Below are 19,558 nucleotides of genomic sequence, written 5' to 3'. Positions count from 1 at the left end.
TCATGCCAACCTGGCAACCCTGTCGGCGTCACTTGTTAGTGTGATGTGGCAAGGTAAACACCAACAGCGTTGGAGCAACTTCGACGATGACTAATTTAAATTAATGGATTATTTTGCCCATGACGTTGACAAAAATAGGATGAAAAAACGCATGGTTTGCACCTCACGGGATGAAGACACAACGACAACGTCTAACCTCGTTCATCATTATTACAAAACCCACAGAGAGGTAAGCCACCCTTGTTTAGCTAGCGAACACTGGTTTGGGACCAGTAAAAAAAATGATTTCGAACATTTAGGTTCAGTAACGTAACTACGGGTGGGATGGTTTGTGAAAACTGTCCGAACCGTTCTTTTTGACTGTGGCGTTTCCGTTCGCATATGCAAAAGTTTTCCCCGCCCTCTATTTAATACCGAGGTGAAGTGTTGTGCACTTCGAAAGTAGATTCTGTTCATCAAAACAACACCGGTAGCACCGGCATGTTGCTAGCATAGAGCACTGTAGAGTGCAGAGTACTTCTCTGGTCGCGAGCGTATCCGCCATATTTGATGTGGCAGCAACCCCCTAAACGAATGCATGTCAACCACTCAACTTCAAAACGCGACAACCTACCAAATCCACAAAGTTAATGCAATTCGTTCAACCATTAACACACACCAATTAGATTTGGGTAACAGATTGGCATCTGAAACAAAGTATGTAATTTTCAAATATGATTATTATGCACATTTTACAACGTATTTATTACATTAACAATGTGCCATTCATAAACGTCAGAATGAAAAAATAACATACATTCTTCCAAATAATCTAACCGTTGATATTCATTTTTAAAAAGTTAATTGTCTTTCATTTCATTTTAGAGCTGTAAATGTTCATTACCTTTTTAAAGATAATGTACTTTTTAGAGTAGAATCAGTAGAAAAACCGTTTTTTTTGTTGTTTTTTTATCACTCCAACATCTTTTACTGAGCAAGATTTGATGACTTGATTTGCTTGAACTAAGTACCTCTAATGACGACTTGCTTGAAATTTGGTGGCTACTCGACTTGCTTGATTTTTTTTCCCACAGTGACTTGGGACTTGCTGGAGAGTTGATGGTTACGACTCGAGACTACCTTGTGATTTGCATATATGTGACGTACTCCCACCTCTGGTAAATACACTTGGATTCATTTGTGTTTTTGCCAACAGCATCTAATGACTAATGACTGCCAATGCACTGTGCAGAATGTGGAGAGTGGGGAAATGTCGCCATCTTGTGGCTGTTTGCGGGTCATTGAAAGGTCTTGCTTTTTCTTGAGTTTTGACAATTCTGTTAGAGGCTCGTAAATTCTATACGATATGTTGTTTATAAAACAACATATTTTACAGCATATTTACAATAAACTGAGATACGCTGACCTACCACAGTATTATGATAACACATTGTATGATAATTCAATACAATAGCTGGATCAAATATTCTGCTTGTACAAAGGTAGTAACAGTCACCTTTGTCTAACACTAAAACGACTAACTAGTGTAGAATATATTCGTTGCTTGACTTTTGTAAACGAGTTGTGTATCCAACAACATTTCCATTTACAACGAAACAAATGAATGCAAATCTACAGAGTCTAAGCGACCTGTGAGATCTTTTTTCCCAAAGCGAGCTGACGGCCCCGCGTGTGGACATGACGTCACCATTGTTTACTTTTACCGAAGCCACGCCCTCTGTTAGCAACTTGTGGCTAGCCCCACCGCCAAGCAAGTCACTCCGAGGTTCATTCTCCCGACACCACACCGAGTCCAACTTTGTCTGCCTTACACAAGCTGGTGAGTAAAAGTTAACGGAGTCGCACGCCGATGAACTTGTGTTGATCCGAACGTCATATTTATTGCCTATCACCGTTGGCAAAATGAAGAGATGATTCATTTCGGTTAGCGGCTAGCTTTTGTTGCACATCGCTACGAAGCTCACGGTTCGTTTGAAAACACGTCCATTATATCCGGAGGAGAAGGGAGAAAATATAGCCTATGAATAACACGGGCCCATTCGCATGTCAAACATGCTAATTCGCAGTTCCTCGTCCCCCTTGTTACCACTAGCTTAATGTTCGGGTCTTCACTAGAAATCTCGTACGGCAATGGCTGCGCGCGGCGGATGTCCATTCATTTTGTGCCCAACACATAGCACAACTATTAATAGAGAGCAACATTTATTTGACAAATGGTCAGACTTATTCAGATTGATAGTATGATATTATTTGAATGTCGAGCGTTGAGTTACTTGACCCGTCCTCAAAAGTGAAGTAATCACAGCGTTATAAACAGGATACTACCAGTGTTCTTCTGAGGCACATTTGTGCACAAACAAGTAACAAGACTGGTTAGAACGATTGTATCGACCGTCCAACCAAGATGAAAGCGATGCAGACACGTTGCAATGTATTACAATCACCTTATGTGCTTGCGAAAGTTGAAGCCATATGCCAACACCACCAAACCTCACACATATTATTACTAATCGTGAGTCCTCCCTTGCAGCAGCTTTGCCAATGTACTATGTTTTTACTATCTAATGTGTTGATGGTAATATACGTAAATATTTTTTTTGAATGCACAATATTTGAATTATCATTGCTGGTTCTACAAAGTTGACTCCTGTCTTCAGACATGACAACAGTAAACTCAGCTTTTCGTCTTTTGTAGTAAGCCTGATCCTAAAAGCATGAGTAAACGGATTGGAAACTTTGCCTGCAAATGCCGGATATGGTTTGGATTGGCTTTCATTTGCAGGAATCACTTCACTTTTTTACCATTTTTGCAATATCCCTTTCATTCATTTCATAATACTACTCTGACACATCTAATGTAGGAAGTACTCGTTTCTCATTGTCAACTGAGTGAAGTTGAATCTGTATCATGGACATTAGTCCCAACAATCGAAGTAATTTGCTTTTGATTCATTTGTGAGCCTAAATGGCTGTTGTATACTTAACCGTTGCTTTGCATGTTTGATTTTTAACTTTGCGAGCCTTGAAACTAATGACGTTCTCCTTGAGGCAATGCGACCTGTTTCATCTGAGCTTTTCCATCTGCTCACATTATCTGTTTGCCTACTTTATTTACTTTTGTTTATGCTGCTTAGCTTTCGACTCAAACACTCCCAAGCTGTACACATAAAAGCCTTCTTGTGCATTGTACTACTTGACACGGCCGTTTATCGCACCACCTGGTTAATGGTAAATTGTTCCAGAAGGAAGATATGTTTGCACATAAACACAGACCCAGGGCCCCTGTGTTTACAGTAGCCATGGCAGCACTCAGTTATTCAACAAATAGACCAAGCATGTTCCTCTCGCAGTTTCAGACGAGACTGTTTGCAACTTCTACCTGAGTTTGTTTGTTTTTTTTACATTGTGACCTGGTTGAAAGTTAACAGCATTGGTGATTTCAGGTAACAGTGAATAATAGTATTGTGTTTTGCTATTCAAGTTCTTTTTGGGATCTTCTTGGAGATTAGCTCTTAGCAACAAACTTGTTACCTTGAAACATGTGTTTGTGTCCGCGCCTTAAGCTCAGGCAGTAATTTTAAAGGCCCTTGACGCAATTGTCCCTTTTCAGTTTCAAACGCATGATGACAGTTGGGGAAAACGTGTTTGAACAAATCTCCAAGCCAACTTTTATTTCCGAAATGTAAAATGCGCGGCCACGGCTCAGAGGTAGAGCGGGTCGTGCAGTAACCGAAGGACCCGCTGTTCGAATGCCGCTCTGTCTGACTGGTGTGCTGTTGTGTCCTTGGGCAAGACACTTCACCCACCTTGCCCCCAGTGCCACTCACACTTGAATGTGAATGTTTGGTGGTAGTCGGAGGGGGCGTAGGCGCACACTGTTAGCCACGCTTCCGTCAACCTGCCCCAGGGCAGCTCTGGCTACATACGTAGTTTACTGCCACCAGAGTGTGAATGTCCAAGTGTATGAATAATGCATCCATTGTGAGCGCTTTGAGTGTCCAGTGTCCACAATAAGCTCCGTATAAATTTGATGAATTATTATTATTATTATTATTATTTACAACAGTCTTCTCCCAGTCACCTCTTACAGTTACGCTAACCCCATCTCTAAGTACCGCGTAACTCCTTTAGCCAACATAACATCCTTTTTACACTTGATGCCTCTTAACAAGCCTTTTTTGCCTCATTTTCTTGCTGCATAATTCTTCAATGCCCTGCTGGGGTGTGGTGCTAATATAGTCTGAAAGGTCAGCCCAAGTGTCAATATTCTTTACGCATGGAAAAGATTGTGAAGATGAAGCGTTTCTGTGGCTTTGCGTACTAAAAAAAAAAAAAACATTATCACTGCTAAGTTCTGTCTGCGCTCCACGGGGAACCAATTTAGAACCGCACCTGAAATATTGAATGGTGCAAAGTAAAACTAGTGACTATGGTATTAATTCATTCACTCCCATGGAAGAATTTACTTATCTTTTCACAGTCCAGCCATTCAACCCCAGGGACTTAATTATATTTTTAAAAATGACAATTTTTTATTAAGCGTTAGATAAATAATATTAAAACCATTAAGTCAATCCCTCCCCCGTGCTCAGTATATCACCACCAGGTTCCTGGTGTGTGTATAAATGGTAGATGGAATTCATTTATCTTGCTCCTGGACTTGACTTTTAAGTAACCTCACCATTGACATTTGTCTTTGCCATATTCCATTATGCCTCACTTTTTCATCCAGCTGTTTCCATTTACGCAATTTGTTTGTTTCTCAGGTCAGTGGAGTCCAGATGCACGAGTCTGGGTCAGAACCAACTAGCCACGCCATTCCAGCTGTTAGGACACAGAACGGGAAAAATGCTGAGAATGACAGCCGACTAAGGAGCGGCCATACTCCTCCCCCAGAGTCACCCAGGGTCAGTTTATTCCCGTTGCTGTCCCTTTATTACACAAACACTGGTTGTTCAGATGCTCGTTTTGGGAGCGTTACCTCAGTATTGGAGCGTTGCTAACATTTTGGGAACGCTTTTGTTACACAAACGTGTTGCGCACACTGAAGCTTACCATGTGACAGTGTGTGTGAATTAGGTGTTCTGATATATCTCCCCACTTGATGGATAGATGGATATTGTACATAAATGCACTATGGATGTTTTGAATATCCTGCAGAAAATAGAAGATTGTGTGAGGATTTTGTTTTGTAAGTGAAGGTACTGTATAGCCTTGAACCCCTCACTGTGTTATATATTTTTGTTGAAAGTTAGCACAGAGAGGGGGGTAAGGCATTTAGGAAGGGAGGGAGTTGAGAGGGGGATTTTCTTGTTGATCTTATTCCCCCCCCCCCACATCACTGATGCTAACAAGTCTCAGAGAGCAAATTGTGTTGTTCTTTATTCATTTATTGGCTGCCAGGTGGACTTTGGAATGGAGATCAGTTTTTCCCTATTTAATTGTAATGCTACTTTCAATCAACATTTACATTTTTGTGCCCGGTTGTGTGTTTGCCAGGGAAAGTCACATGTCTGTGATTGTGTAATATGATATCGTGGGTGTTTTTGCAGATGCTTGTACTTTGCAGGATAGGTATTCGTATTAGGTTTTAGTGCTTTTTTTTGGGGGGGGGGGTTGTTTTGCTGTCAGTCATCTCGGAGTTCACAGGACCAGTCTTGCAGGAACGAATGTGTGTTTACACTCGGCTGCTCACTGGTATGGCTCTCAACAATAACAACAACACAAGATGTTTGGACTTGCTGGCTGCCATGGTAACAGGGATTAGCCAAAGGCTGTTGTTGTGTTGATGGTGTCCACAGAAAAACAGAGGGGCCAACCAGCTCTGTCTGTCTGTGGGGTAGACCTGTTTTTTCATCGCTTTTGTGGCCACCTCCACTGCATTGAATCTCATAAGAAAGGCCAAACAAGGAGGCTGTCGACTGTTATTGTTAGCCCACAGCCTCTGTGAAATTCTCCGTCAGTTTGTTTACCCGACTCTAAACAGACTGTGCCTCAGAGAGAGATGTTTGTTTGTGGTTCAGACCTTAATTAAAATATGAATCCTGCATTCTGTTTTCGTAAACAGGCTCTGCCTGCTTTTTATTCATTATTTAGTCTCTGTGCAATTTTGATGACTTTGTTTATGTTTACTGCAAACATTGCCAGAGCAGTGAGGCATCGACAGGGAGTGGGGGTGGGGGTTGGTAAATTGCAGCCTTCTCAGTAGAGGATGTTGTTTCTCTGGCACTGGTTGTTGTTGTTGTTGTTTTGATGGCAGTCTAATTCCCTTCAGCCATCTGTTGTTGTTTGGTTAATTTTGAGCTGAATCGGCTTGACAGAACTTTCTGCACTAGAGGGTGAGTTGGAAAAATAATCAAGCGCAAACGCTACTTTGTGCCGGCAATTGTCTTTGACGGTGGGTGTATGGCATTGCTTGTGTGCACTCGCGTCATGCACTCCATAGCACTCATACACGTGTGTCAGACTCTCGGGTTCACATGTCAGTCCAGCCCGGAGCCGCAACATCATTTTACGTGGCTTGCAACTTTGAAAACAATAATGAGTCTTTCAAAATGGGTTCTATGCTGCTTTACCAACCAAAGTGTTCATTAACATATTCCTAAATGCATCTCGACGTTTTGTGATTTTACACAGTTGCAACAATCCTCCAGGTATGGGCTAAATCAGTAGATGTTAAGATGACCTAGTAAGAGGCAATGTTAGAAAATAGCAATAGTCCTAAAATGTCACAATAAACTATTGATCGATGTGAAAGTAAATACATGTCTGCTCTTTAAGGACACTGAACGGTATGGCATGGCTCCTATTAAACATGGTCGACGTTTAACTAAAACAATTTGCATTTGTGCACACAAACACAGAGCCAAGAAATGCCTGCTGTGAATGTGCATTTGTTGTCAGAGGAAGGCAGTGTCCCAAGTTCAAGTCAAATCGATGAACAGACATGCTAAACCCAAAAAAAATAGTCATGATGTCTTGAACTAGACATTTCCTGATTATTTCATTGTACAGCAACATTAGCACAATTGCAAACTAATAGTATAGTTAGGACTGACATTTATGCTAATATTTAAGAAGTTCAAGCTGAGCCACTAAAATATGTGATTTTTAGTAGCCACGGCAGCTTATGTTTTCTTTTTCAAGCTTTACTTCATATCACCGCATTGGTCTGACTTTAATCATGTTTCCTAGTGTACATTTTATTTGTTTATTTGTCCTTTTCATGTTTGTAAAGCGTATTCAGACACGCGTGACTCCTCACCACCCAACCAAGAAGGGCATTCTTATCAAGTGCCTTCGTAATATGTTTACCCAACCGTTTCATCTTGTTTTTCTCTCTGTCAGTGTTTTCATCAGTGCGAGTGACACCACACCCGTTTTCCTTTGTGCTTTGTGTGTGAGTCTTAAGAGTTCACATAAACACCCATTGGCTAGCAGTGAAGACGTCCATTTCCTCTGTAAAAGTCCCACGTTGTGTTGCTAATCTTTATGCACGAAAGGATGGATCACTGCAAATACTGCCCCTAATTTACTAAAAAACAATGTAATGGGTGCTAATGTGTGTGTTCGCTAGGGATGTAACGATTCACTCCAAGCCCTGGTTCGATTTCATTTTGAGGTCCCGATTTTCCATTCGATTTTTAAAAAATCGCTACCACGCTTGTCTCTGTGCGCTCGTTTGGTGCTGCAGCCATCCACAAACGCAATACCCACTGATGTTTGGTGCAAGCTAGGGCTCCCACAAACTATTATTTTGCTAGTCGACTAATCACCAACAGTAGTCACCATTAGTCAACTGATCGGATCATATGTAAATCACGGCATAATCGCACCAGGCTCTTATATGACCATCGCTAGCTGACAGCAAGAATTCTTAAAGGTATGTACAAAAGAATAATAAAGAGAATTAAGATGAAAGTACATTCTTTCTGCCTTTCTGTTAATGTAGAAGAGAGTGAAATCGTAGTAGTAAACTTTGGGAAATGCACTGTGCTAAATAAAACCAAACCAAACACTTGCATTGGTTTTTAATTATGTTTTTATTAAACCTTCATCCAAAAAGTTTTGTTTGGCCTCTCTAATATGCGTAATTTGAGCTACACATTCAAAATATGGTATGCACCCAGAATGAACAAAAAAAACTTTAAAGATTAGGAGAAACATAATTGTTTTTATCACTCTAAATTAGTATATTCTAATGACCTAGGTAGGTTATGTCTTTAATTGTTAGGTGTTGCCATTAAGGGTTTGTGGAAAATAGGTCACCCGGTACGTGGTCACAGTGACCGTGAGGCAACACATGTCCCCTCTCGCTGTTTGATGTCAACCGCGGGTAGGCTATACAAAAAACAGCATTTTGGTTTTTAATAAACGTGAGTTTTTCTGACCAATGCCTCCATAAACTGTAGTAGACGCTACAATATGTTAGCGTACCACAACAGGACATGCGTGTGGCAATCCATCAGACGCACACGATAGCCTGTGCGTGCTCACTAGCTAGCTTCCAGAAACGACTGACCCAATGTGAAAAATGAAATCGGGCTTCAACCGCAAAGCGCTTGCTTTTTGTCACATGAAATTAACATTGATTTAAGGACATTTTGTCACATGCGCCTGGACTTTCGGACTCTTTTGCGAAAGCGAACAATGACATCATTACCTACAATGCTTCAAAAACGTCATCATTATTTGTATGGAAATGTTTCCATTTTTATTTATTAAACTGATATTTGGGCCTTTTCCTGTTGTGATCATTTATGAACAATGTTATTAGGTCACTGTGACCTTCTCTGTTTAGTCATCCAAAAAAAATTGCATAACGCAATGTTTTTAATATTAAGAGACCAAAACGGCCAGCAGAAAAAGTTCAATCCTTTTTTTTTTTTTTCTCCCTTGATTTTCTAAACGGTTCAATTTGAACACACAACATGACAGAATGGTTGAAAAAGGTTTCGTTTCGTTATAAAATAATATTGACAATATTAATAATTAGTCCAGTAGTAGTAGTAGTAATAATAATCATGTATACTTATTTTTCTTACTAAGGTTTGTGGTTTAAGGTTAAGTTAGTAGTTAATCGTGATTAATCGCAACAACCTCATCCGCTTAATTGCAATTAAAAATTTTAATCATTGCCCAGCCCTAATATTTTCATGCGCTTTATATTTGTTCAGTAGTGCATTGTTAAGATAATAAGATAATGGCATGTTTGGTGGTGTCAGCGACAATTTCTTTCTCCACAAAGGTGCGCCGACATTGAGTCTGTGGTGTTAGACTTGACACTCTGGTAGGCCTATGGCACTACATCTGAAGACCGCAAATTCACGGGGTCCACTTCAATGGCGCATCTTCACCTTACACACGCACACCCACACACACAGAGCACGGTGAGCTGTTAAATAAGCAGCAATCGTGTTTTAGCTGGCCACTGTATGCAGTACGGGGCAGTTGACTCGTATAGAGGCCAACTTGTTCAGACACAATGTTGCGGTTGTCTCAGGTTCCAGCATCGTCATCCATGATGACCCCACCAGCCGAGGCTCCGCAGCAGCTCCAGCAGCAGGCGCCGCCGCCGCCGCAACAGGTCCTCAGCCCTCAGCAGATCCAAGCCCTGTTCCAGCAGCAGAAGGCCCTCATGCTGCACCAGGTATAGTGCTGCAGGGCGTGTGTGTGTGTGTCTGCCTTCAATCGGCAAGCTAAGGCAAGCTTTATTGATAGAGCGCATTTCATACACAATGTGCTCGGCACAAGCAAAGGCACAACACCTACAAGCATTTGCAAACACGACACTTACCGACATTGACAAAGCAAAGCAGAGGAAACAGAAGGAGGAGCCCAACCTTTCTGTCGGGCTTAACCTGACGCTTGTTTTTATCCACGTCCGCAGCAACAAATTCAAGAGGTCTTCAAGAATCAACAAGAGCAGCTAAATATGCAGCTGCTGCAACAGAAGAATGCAGGGATAGTTAGCCAGGAGGTAAGTTTGCATATTTGCACCCGTTACCTTCGCACTGATGTACGCACATCTGTGAATGCGCCGACAGATGCCCGTTGTGACAAACATCCGCGATGGGAGCAACCGGGAATCAGAATTATGCGCACCTCGGCCTTGATAAGTAAGAATGTGGTGGATCAATACTACTTACTACATTTGTCCCTCGAGCACTGAAACTGGAATAGTTTGGCGCATGGTGGTCAGTGTGGCGTCACTATTACATCTTTTCTGTCCAAATTAGGGCTGTGCAATGCATCGAAATTCAATCACAATTACGATTATTACGCTCCACGATTACAAAATTGGCATAATTGTGAAAAACGATGATTAATATTCATTTATATTAAAAAAAATACGTTAATGGGGTTTCCACGTCACAGACGTTTACTGACCATTAACGTGAAATTGTTTTTTAAAAAATGACAAAAATTGGCCATGCTCGTTTTGCACAGGACAGCGACCTGGGAATGGGGAACTCAACGGTTCCGACTTCCAGTACTTTTTGTGTGTTTATGTGGTGATGGAACTCAGAATGTTACAATTTTACATGAATTTTTCAACATGGAACCTGGGACAAATTTAACAAAAAAAAAAACATCCTAATTTTAACTAAGGCAGCACGGTTGGGTCGCGATTAGCACATTTGCTGCAGTCGCAGTCGCCGGGTTTGAATAAATCCTGCGGCCTTGCTGTGCGAAAGAGAATTTGATGTTCTCCGCTCCAGCTTCCTTTCACATTGCAAGAACGGTGTTAGGTTGATCGAAGGCTCTAAATTGTCCATCGGTGCGAATATGTTTTGAGCGGTCGCTCGTCTGTATATCGACATTGTCTATATGGAATATCCTGCTTCTCGAAGAATACACAAATAAATAGGTGAGATTAATCAATGGCACAGGAGAACAAAGTCCCACAGCGTGCTACCTGTTGTATTTTGCAGCGGAAATTGATTTGGGTGACACTTGGCTCCGTCTTAAAAAAAAATCTGCCTCTCGTGACGCCAACATGCAATTGCCGGAATGTCATATTATCGAGAGACACACTTGGCTGAGAGCAGGTGTGGCCGTGTGGATGCAGGAAATGTTTCTTTTCTTTCTAAATGTGCTCGTCTTCCAAATATGCAGACAATTGAGGGAGTATTTCTGACCGCATTAGTTGATCCTTCGGGAGCACTGCAAAGCTAAAGTGAAATGAATAGCATGGGGGTTGTCGCTCAGCTCGAGCGAGTCCAGCATCTTTTCCCAGAAATGTCGTCAGCGCTTGTCAACCGCTAACTGACGTTCTTGCCGTCTTTGGGCAAGAATTTTGGCAACAAAAAATCTCAGCATTATTAAAAGTGAAGAAAATTGTGGTACAGATTTTATTTTTCTTTTGTTTGACACCTGTGTTCCAATATTTGTTGGTTGGCGTGTGGCTCATGATCAGTTAAAGGTCCCAACATTGATTTTTGCCCTTTTTCATGCTTTTCTCGTTGGTCCAAAACAGATGAGATGGCTGGACCTTTCTCATTAACATACAATACGGAAATAAGCCTTGCTGTGACTGGATCACTGCTCTGCTCTGATTGGTAGTACGCCGTATATCGGTTTCTTGTGACAGCCAAGTGTTCATACCTACTGGTGTTGTCACGATACCAACATTTTGACTTCGATTCTATCCCTGCATAAAGTACCGCCATACCGGTACCAAAACGGTGCCTTGACTAAAATCTAAAATCTGCAAAAGCAGCAAAATTAAAACCGACAAAAGATTAATTATTGATTTATTATTATTTTTTTTTAATTCAATATATTAGGATATGCATCTGTTTAATGGGCCTGTGGGGGAGTGAGATAAATATATTACAGTTTCTTTCTATACTTGATTATTTATAATTTATAGACTACATGCAAATTAAACTTTAAGAAAACGAGTCCCCGTTTATTTATTCTTTTCCAACATCACAAGCAGAAAATGTGCACAGAGGTTTATAGAGCCATTAGTGTGAAATCTACTGTAATGCAGTATTGAGCAAGTTTTGATCATTTTCATGGCCAGATATGCATCTGCATAGCCTCTGTCCTTTTTGGACACACAATTCTGATTTTAAGAATGATATTTTTAAAATAGTGAGATCATTTAAATGTTTGTATAAGCATAATTTATGCATTTCAATGTATGTACATATATAATTATTCACTTTATTCAGCTTTTACATTACATTACTTGACCTATTTGACTGCATTTCATGTCATCCATTGTTGATATTGACAATACATTTGCACCATTACGGTCAAGCAATTATATTCATTTAATTGATATTGACTCAATGTAATGTTGCTTTGAGTGTGTGGGTGGGTGTGCGTGAATGTCTCCTCAAATGATAGAAATTGTGAACAAAATAATTCACACGGTACTTATTTTGAGGAAAGTGTTAGAAATGAATCAAAACCGGTAGCTCTTAAAACTGGTGGACTAACTCTGGATGCCGATCAGCAAGGCGCTTGGCCAGATTGGGCGTGTTCCCGCCTCGAGCCACGTTCGTTTTAAAACGAGCCTTACAAACGGGCTTTTTTGACATGTCGGTTGACTTGCCGTGGCTGTTGGCCATGTACGCAAAAAGGTTCCGTATTTAGAAAATGAAAAAAAAAAATGGTACCGTGTAGGGATAGACCGATTATCAGCCGGACCGATTATCGGCACTGATATTCGGCATTTTGATGAATATCGGTATCGGTCTTTTTTAAAATCTTATGGCCGATAATAAATCACATTAAAACTGTGTTAACTTCAAGGAACTATTTGTTTACATTTTCAGTTAACTTTATTAGAGATTCTCCTGACCCTGGGAACACTTTGCACCTTTGTTTTTTGTTTGAAATCAAAACAAAGAGAAGTGAAATTTTAATATTTCTATCATTTTTAAATTCTGGAGAACTGTATTCACTGTAGGGAGCAATTGTTTAAGTTTTCATGTAACTTTTGAAGACATGTTGATGACCCTGGGAGCTCCCTGAACTTTGCTAGAATTTTACAACAAAGATGTATATTGTCATACATGTATAATAATAAAAAACATCAACATCATGCAAATCTGAAAAAAATGTTCAACAACCATGCGTAAAGGCATTTCAACAAAGTTAAGAGTTTTGGACAATGCTTATTGGAGGTATATCCCCGCTTATTCAAGAATTTCTTGGGTGACATTTTTATTTTAAGTTTCCCCCCCAATGCAGTTGAATGGGCTTCAATTATTTGCGGATTTTCACTATTCTCGTACGGGCGATACGGTACGCCATATAAATCTGACCTAATACAGAAAGGTACTTCTAACTGCAGCTGCTACATTGATTATTCATGCTACCGTTATCCAAATGTGCTGATGATGTGATGTCGTGAAATACTGGACGACTGACGAATATGACCGGCTAGATCTCGCTTGGTACATCAGCAACGGTGCAACCCAGCAATTCAAGTTTTGAATGACAGGAAAATGGACGAGCCTAAGATTGGCAACAGGTGGTGAAGAGCACACTATTTAATGGAGTGTTTGACATTTTATTTGTGAGCACCTGCAATTGAAAAAAGAAATCTATCGCTCTGTAAATAATTGGGCAGCCAGTAACCTCACAAAAGCCACATTTTGTTGTATTTAATTGGGAATTGGATGCATCATGCGTACATTGCATTCAGATGTGAAAAAATGCTCAGAGAGAGGCCAGTTCCAATTGTCACCGTGCACTGAAATGACCCAGATCCAAGGAAATGTTGTCAGTATATAATATAATATGGCATGACTCCTTCTTGTGACTGACAATTGCACTGCGGTGCTGGTTTGCGCCTGCCTTTCAATACACCTTATTTAAAGATACAAAATCAACATTTTGAACTGACCCTTATTTCAATTGATTTGAATTAATTCCCCGTTTTTTTTGTCACCCGATTATCAGCTTCCCCATCTGTTTGCAAGCACATTGAAGTTTGTGCCGTTCCGTAAGTCCGTCCGTTTGTGCCCTAGCTTACAGCCCAGCAGATCGCCATCCAGCAGCAGCTTCTTCAGGTGCAGCAGCAGCATCTGCTCAACCTGCAGAGGCAAGGCCTGCTCTCCGTGCTCCCCACCAGTGTTGCCGGTAAGTCCCCGATCTTGTGTTTGATTTGGCCGCTTGGTGAAGGTGAGACGGACAGACCCTAACGCAGTGTTGGCTTATCTTAGGCTGTGAAAATGGCGGCGGCACGTTATCCGCGGGCGGCGACTCCAGAGAGTCGTCCAATCACCAATCCGCGACCAACGGCAACCCCGCGCTCCTGAAAAGGAAGGAAAGGTGCTTTCCTGTGCAAACGGAACCCTTTTAATACATCCTGCTCTACTGTGGGCGCGCCTGTACTTTCTTCTGGTTTACACGTCCGGAGATGCCGTACTGATGCCGATTATACGTTCTGACTCTTGTTTCAGCGGCTCGCTGGACGAAAACGCACCAAGTAGCCACGCTCTCTACGGGAACGGCATGTGCAAATGGCCCGGCTGCGAGACGGTCTTTGGAGACTTTCAGGCGTTTCTTAAGTGAGTGGCGGCTTGTTGCTCGAACACCGATTGGAGCCTGCAACAAAACACGCGCTGCTGATGCTTATTTAGGGCATTTTGGATCTTGAAGAAAACATGGTGCAAGATTATTCTCAATTGTTTGTTCTAGCGTTGGCACACTGTACAATTTTGCCGCTGTTATTTGGACTTTTATTTTTCTGGAGTACAAAAAAAAAAAAATCTCTCCCAAGTATGTGCAAGATGTCTCACTCATGCCATAGCAACAAGTGGCACCGCAAGCCAATCAGAGACCTGGAGATAGTCGTGTCAGCAAAAGGCGCATGAACAATATTGGCAAATTGAGAAAAAGAGAAATCCTACCAATGTGTTTATTGGAGAGTTCCTGAATATCAGACTCACAATAAGCAAAGCTCCCTAAAACCTTTGTTTCAGTGTACCATACTTGCAGAAAGCTGAGTTTTGAAAAACATGTTGCCCCGGCCCAGAGTTTCCCAGAAAGTCACGTTTCACAGACGGTGAACAAATACAACTAGCGTGCGGATGAAAAGTCAAGAAGCAAAAACAGGTTTTTGAAAGCAAATGTGTTAAAAAAAATAAATAAGCAAAATAGCATCAATTATTATTATTATTTTTCGTTGGCACATTTAGCGCACTCATTTCCAGCCTTAATGTTTGCCGCTCTCAAATGTGTTTTCCTGCAGGCATTTGAACAGCGAGCACACACTTGACGACAAGAGCACCGCGCAGTGTCGCGTGCAGATGCAAGTGGTTCAACAGCTGGAACTACAGGTTTGCTTGGACTTTTTTTTTTTTCTTTCTTGACTCCACACCGCCTTCATATCAAGTGTAAACTTAGCACCTCTCTTTTCCCACTGTGCTTCGAACATAGCTCAAGAAAGACAAAGAGCGACTTCAAGCAATGATGGCTCATCTCAAGTCGTCCGAGCCCAAAGCTGCAGCTCAGCCCGTAAGTTTCCGCCAGTGAACGCTTTGACGTTAAACTTGACGCCCGCTGCATGGTTCAAGAGACACGCCCCCCCCAATGTTTTTTTTTTTTCCCCCCGTCAAGTGGCACAATTTGTTTTCCCTCCGCAGGCGAACCTTGTGCCTAACATGTCCTTCTCCCAGGCAACGCCACCCAAAGGTCCCCATATGAGCTTGTCGCAGAGCGCCACGGCGCCGTCCACGCCCTTGACGCCGCTGTCCGACTCGCCCTCGGTCCTCACGCCCAGTGGCGGCTTCAACGGAACGCCAGTACGCAGGCGCTACAGCCGCTCGGTCAGCCAAGGTGAGTGGATGGCCAAGTGCAATATCTCTGGGGCGCCGCGTTTGTTTGTTCGGTTGCCCACATGTAAACAAAACGTTGTTGCGTGAGCAGACGGTTTGAACCCGCATTGAATCTTGAAAGCAGATCAAAGGGGGACGGAAGTGTAGCGTTGTTGTCTTTCCACAGATATCGTTGATAACAAGGAGTTCTACCTCAGCACAGAAGTTAGACCGCCATTTACATATGCCTCCCTCATACGACAGGTAAAGGCGGCCAAGTGTGAAAATGCAAAACTGCGCGCTTGCCAGAATTTGCAGCGTTCTGTTCATCTTCTGACATTTCCTTCATCTCCTTCAGGCGATTTACGAGTCACCGCGCAATCAGTTGACTTTAAACGAAATCTACAACTGGTTCACGAGAAACTTTGCCTATTTCCGACGCAATGCGGCCACATGGAAGGTATGGATGTCACTTTGCGTCAGCCGTGTGCATATTTGGAACGTTTTGTTTTCTGGAAATGTCCAGAATGCTGTCAGACACAACCTGAGCCTCCATAAGTGCTTTGTACGCCTGGAGAATGTGAAGGGAGCTGTGTGGACGGTCGACGAGATCGAGTTCCACAGACGAAGGCCCCAGAAGGCAGCCGGTAATGGGTGAGTTGGCTAATGCCTTGTTGACGCCACAACCATCTCAGACCCGACGTTCCACCCCAATGTTTTTGGGAGCTTTGGCGTCTACGTCTCGCAGTCGTTTCCCGACGAGCCTTGACTTGGTTTTTTTTTTCTTTTCTTTGCAATTACAGATCTTTCCTGAAAAACCGACAGAGTTTAGCTGGGTCGGCTCCCCAGGTAGGCTCGTGGCATGTGAACGGGTCGTACCGTATTTGACGGGGAACCGGAAAAGTGGATCCCTTCACACTATCAATAATAGTTGTGAGATTGTTTTTTTTTTTTTTTTTTTTTTTTCTTTTACAGGTAGGAAGTTTAGACTGCAACTCCTTCTACAACCCGGGTGCGTTGGGCAGCATCCCATTGCATTCCCTGCCCCACATCCTCCAAGAGCAGATGAACGGCGCCCTCGCCAATGGTTCCGGGTACCAAAGCGACAGCAGCGCGACGCAATCGCCCCCGCAAGCTTTGTATGCACCACACCGCATTTTTAAAAAAAAAATCGAGCTGATTCGGTGCGTTTAACAGCCCATGCTGTCTCTTCCTGCTTTGGTTCAAACCAGCATCAAAGAGGAGCAAGAGGACGAGGAAATCTGTGAAAATTACCCGTACGAATCTCCCGAGAGCACAGATGAGCACGGCCACAGCCCGGAGACGAGCCGCGACGACAACAACGGCAGCCCGGAGAGGCTTCGTCTGGACCGCGTGCCTTCTCTCTGACCTCGAGGTCCAAGATCTCTGACCGCATATTCCAAAATAGTCCAAAAGCAACTGTTTCATCTACATAACCAAACACTCTTGTTGTTCTTTTATTATTTATCAGTATTGTTTTTTTGGTTCTTTTAATCTCGTTTTTAAATCTGTACAGTCAAGTGAGATCACACATGTGAAACTGTCTTTTCATGGTTGATATTTTTTAAACGCGAGCATGAGGAGCAGAGAAGCCAAAGGAAAGGGAACACTGATAGGGAGCACTTCACAATTAAAAGAAAAAAAACAAACAAAAAAAAAAAACGAGTTGATTTTTATTTTAGTCATATTATATATGCATTTGTAGAGAAATGATTACTGATATGTTCACTGCCTCCGTGATCGCATATATTTGTATGTAACGATATCATCAGGTGATTCAAAAACAGAATGTCTTTATACGTGTTGGTATTTTTCACCCCCGCCACAAACATTGCTGAATTTTCTCAAATTGAGCATGTAAGAGTAGATGCTATAGATTTACCTTTTACTGTAGACCAACTCTATGAAGAATAAATTCATCATGCTAACTGTGTCAAAGCTGTGTGGTTTTTTTTTTGTTTATTTTTGTGTGTGTGTGGAATTTCTCCCATTGTTTCTTTAGTAGCCAGTTAAAGGGGGGAGTTTAGTGTTACAAGTGTTAGCGTTATTTTAATGTAGCCTCATTTCGCTACACCCCCGACAAACACACACACGGCCAAAGCCGTGCCCCTTGTTAACTGCGCAAGCTTAATTCTCAAACATGGCTGTTCAAAAATGTATAGTTGTGATAAAACAGAACACATATTCCGCTTCATCAAAATAACAGCGCTAGCAACACTGACCTAGCGTTAGCGTTTCAAAGCGACGTTGGCCACAGCTGCTACTATAGCAGAAATGTTGCCATTGCCGCGGTGCGATTGAATCCTCTCAGGCGCCTAAGGTCCTTTCGTTGTGCTTGTGTTTGCCAGTCTTTTGCTCAATTGTTTGCAAATGAGGGATATGATGTCACATTTGTTTTAATTTTCCAGATGTGGTTAGTCTGCAATAGTTTCCACAAAGTTCAAGGTGACAGGTCTGCAAGACTTCATACTGGGTGTGCCTGCGAGTGCGGCTAATGATTGACACCTTGTGTGTCATTCCTTCTGTCTCCTGTCTCTGATTGGTTTATCTTTCCTCGGGCGCGGTGGTCTTGAAAATCTAATTACCGGTAGATGTACAACATCGGGGCAGAGAAGGTTGTTGTTTTTTTCCCACAGTACTGCTGTCATGTTATACTGTCTGCAGTGTCTGGCAGTTTTAACAAATATAGCACAAAGGGGATTTTTTGGGTGGAGGGGCGTTACTGCATTCTTCCCTTTTAAAGGAAAATGAGATCAAGCAAATACCTGCACACTGATGTACATGGAAAAAAAAACAATATGAATAAAACCTTCGCTGAGAATGTCAGCCGATATTTTTTCATGTACTAAAAGATTAAAACGTGTTGTTTGGGACAGTTTGTATACTTTTCAACACTGGCTGAAGTCCTTTGACACAATCATGTCTATTTCCTATGCGGCTTTTCCATGTAACATCCAAATTTGTGTAGTTCATGAAGCCATTAAGAGCGTTGACGTGTTGTGGGACCATTTTGACTTCTTTTCTGCTCTAAGTGGCTGTACTCGTGTGTGTCATGACGTCACACGCTTCTATGCGTGCCTCCCGATTGGCGAGTGATGATGGATGAGGGAGAGTGCAGGTGGAACAAGATGAGCCCAACCGCACAGAGATCCACACTCCGATGGAGTAATTGCCACCAAAGACAGGTAATGTGAATATTTCATTTGACCTTTTATCATATGAAATTCCTTCTTGACATAATTGACATCATAGAAAACTAATTTGAAGAGTAAGCAATAGGCATGATTATTTATTACACCGGTCAACCAATTTTTATTTGTATTTATTTATTTTAAAATCAGAGACGCGTGTAAGTGAACTTTTTCTGCATTCATCTTTTTGCGCTGATTCCGAAACTGCCCTCATTTTTCTCTAGCACCAGTAACGGCGCTACACTGGGGCTATGGTTGGCTATGGCCCCGTCAGAAATTTGTGTAGCCCGAGTTAAGTCCCACCAGTATTTTATTAGCTATACTCATGGAGCCGTCTCGCACATTGTTTTTTCATAACAATAAATAATAATAACAACATAATAATAGTAACATATATGAACTAAGGGTTAGGTTTAGCAACAGGTAGATTTTTTTTCCCCGCAAACATCATGGCTATAAATTACTAGGCTTGGTATCTGTCTGTGTTGCTTTTATCAGTCAAATTTACAGTTAAACCAAAAAATGAAAATATCTCAAAAACCTGACATGCAAGAAAAAAAAAAG

At 41.9% G+C, this 19,558-nt stretch overlaps 1 protein-coding gene across 4 annotated transcripts; it reads left to right on the top strand.

Annotated features, from left to right (window-relative positions):
• Nucleotides 1–14: 14 nt before the first annotated feature.
• LOC147153452 (forkhead box protein P1-B-like) lies at nt 15–17,731 on the top strand. 4 transcript variants are annotated; one of them, XM_086030007.1, is made up of 17 exons: nt 15–229; nt 1,074–1,157; nt 4,767–4,907; nt 9,503–9,649; nt 9,890–9,979; nt 13,992–14,103; nt 14,187–14,295; nt 14,427–14,534; nt 15,218–15,305; nt 15,406–15,483; nt 15,612–15,804; nt 15,970–16,046; nt 16,141–16,242; nt 16,309–16,436; nt 16,586–16,631; nt 16,758–16,921; nt 17,015–17,731. In XM_086030007.1, exons 3-17 carry the CDS (start codon nt 4,782–4,784, stop codon nt 17,169–17,171), a joined length of 1,725 nt encoding a protein of 574 aa, XP_085886133.1. In that variant the 5' UTR covers nt 15–229; nt 1,074–1,157; nt 4,767–4,781; the 3' UTR covers nt 17,172–17,731. The 4 variants fall into 4 exon arrangements, with proteins under 4 accessions (XP_085886133.1, XP_085886143.1, XP_085886124.1 ...); XM_086030017.1 differs by lacking the exons at nt 15–229; nt 1,074–1,157 and adding an exon at nt 1,688–1,819 and having other exon boundaries at nt 15,645–15,804; XM_086029998.1 differs by lacking the exons at nt 15–229; nt 1,074–1,157 and adding an exon at nt 1,688–1,819.
• The last annotated feature ends 1,827 nt before the right edge of the window (nt 17,732–19,558 follow it).

This window comes from Filicampus tigris, chromosome 1 (assembly GCF_054856515.1).
Source record: "Filicampus tigris isolate MCC_2025a chromosome 1, RoL_Ftig_1.0, whole genome shotgun sequence".
Classification (NCBI taxonomy): Eukaryota; Metazoa; Chordata; class Actinopteri; order Syngnathiformes; family Syngnathidae; genus Filicampus; species Filicampus tigris.
The sequence above is the reverse complement of the archived record's forward strand: the minus strand, read 5'-3'. Positions and strand labels throughout refer to the sequence as shown.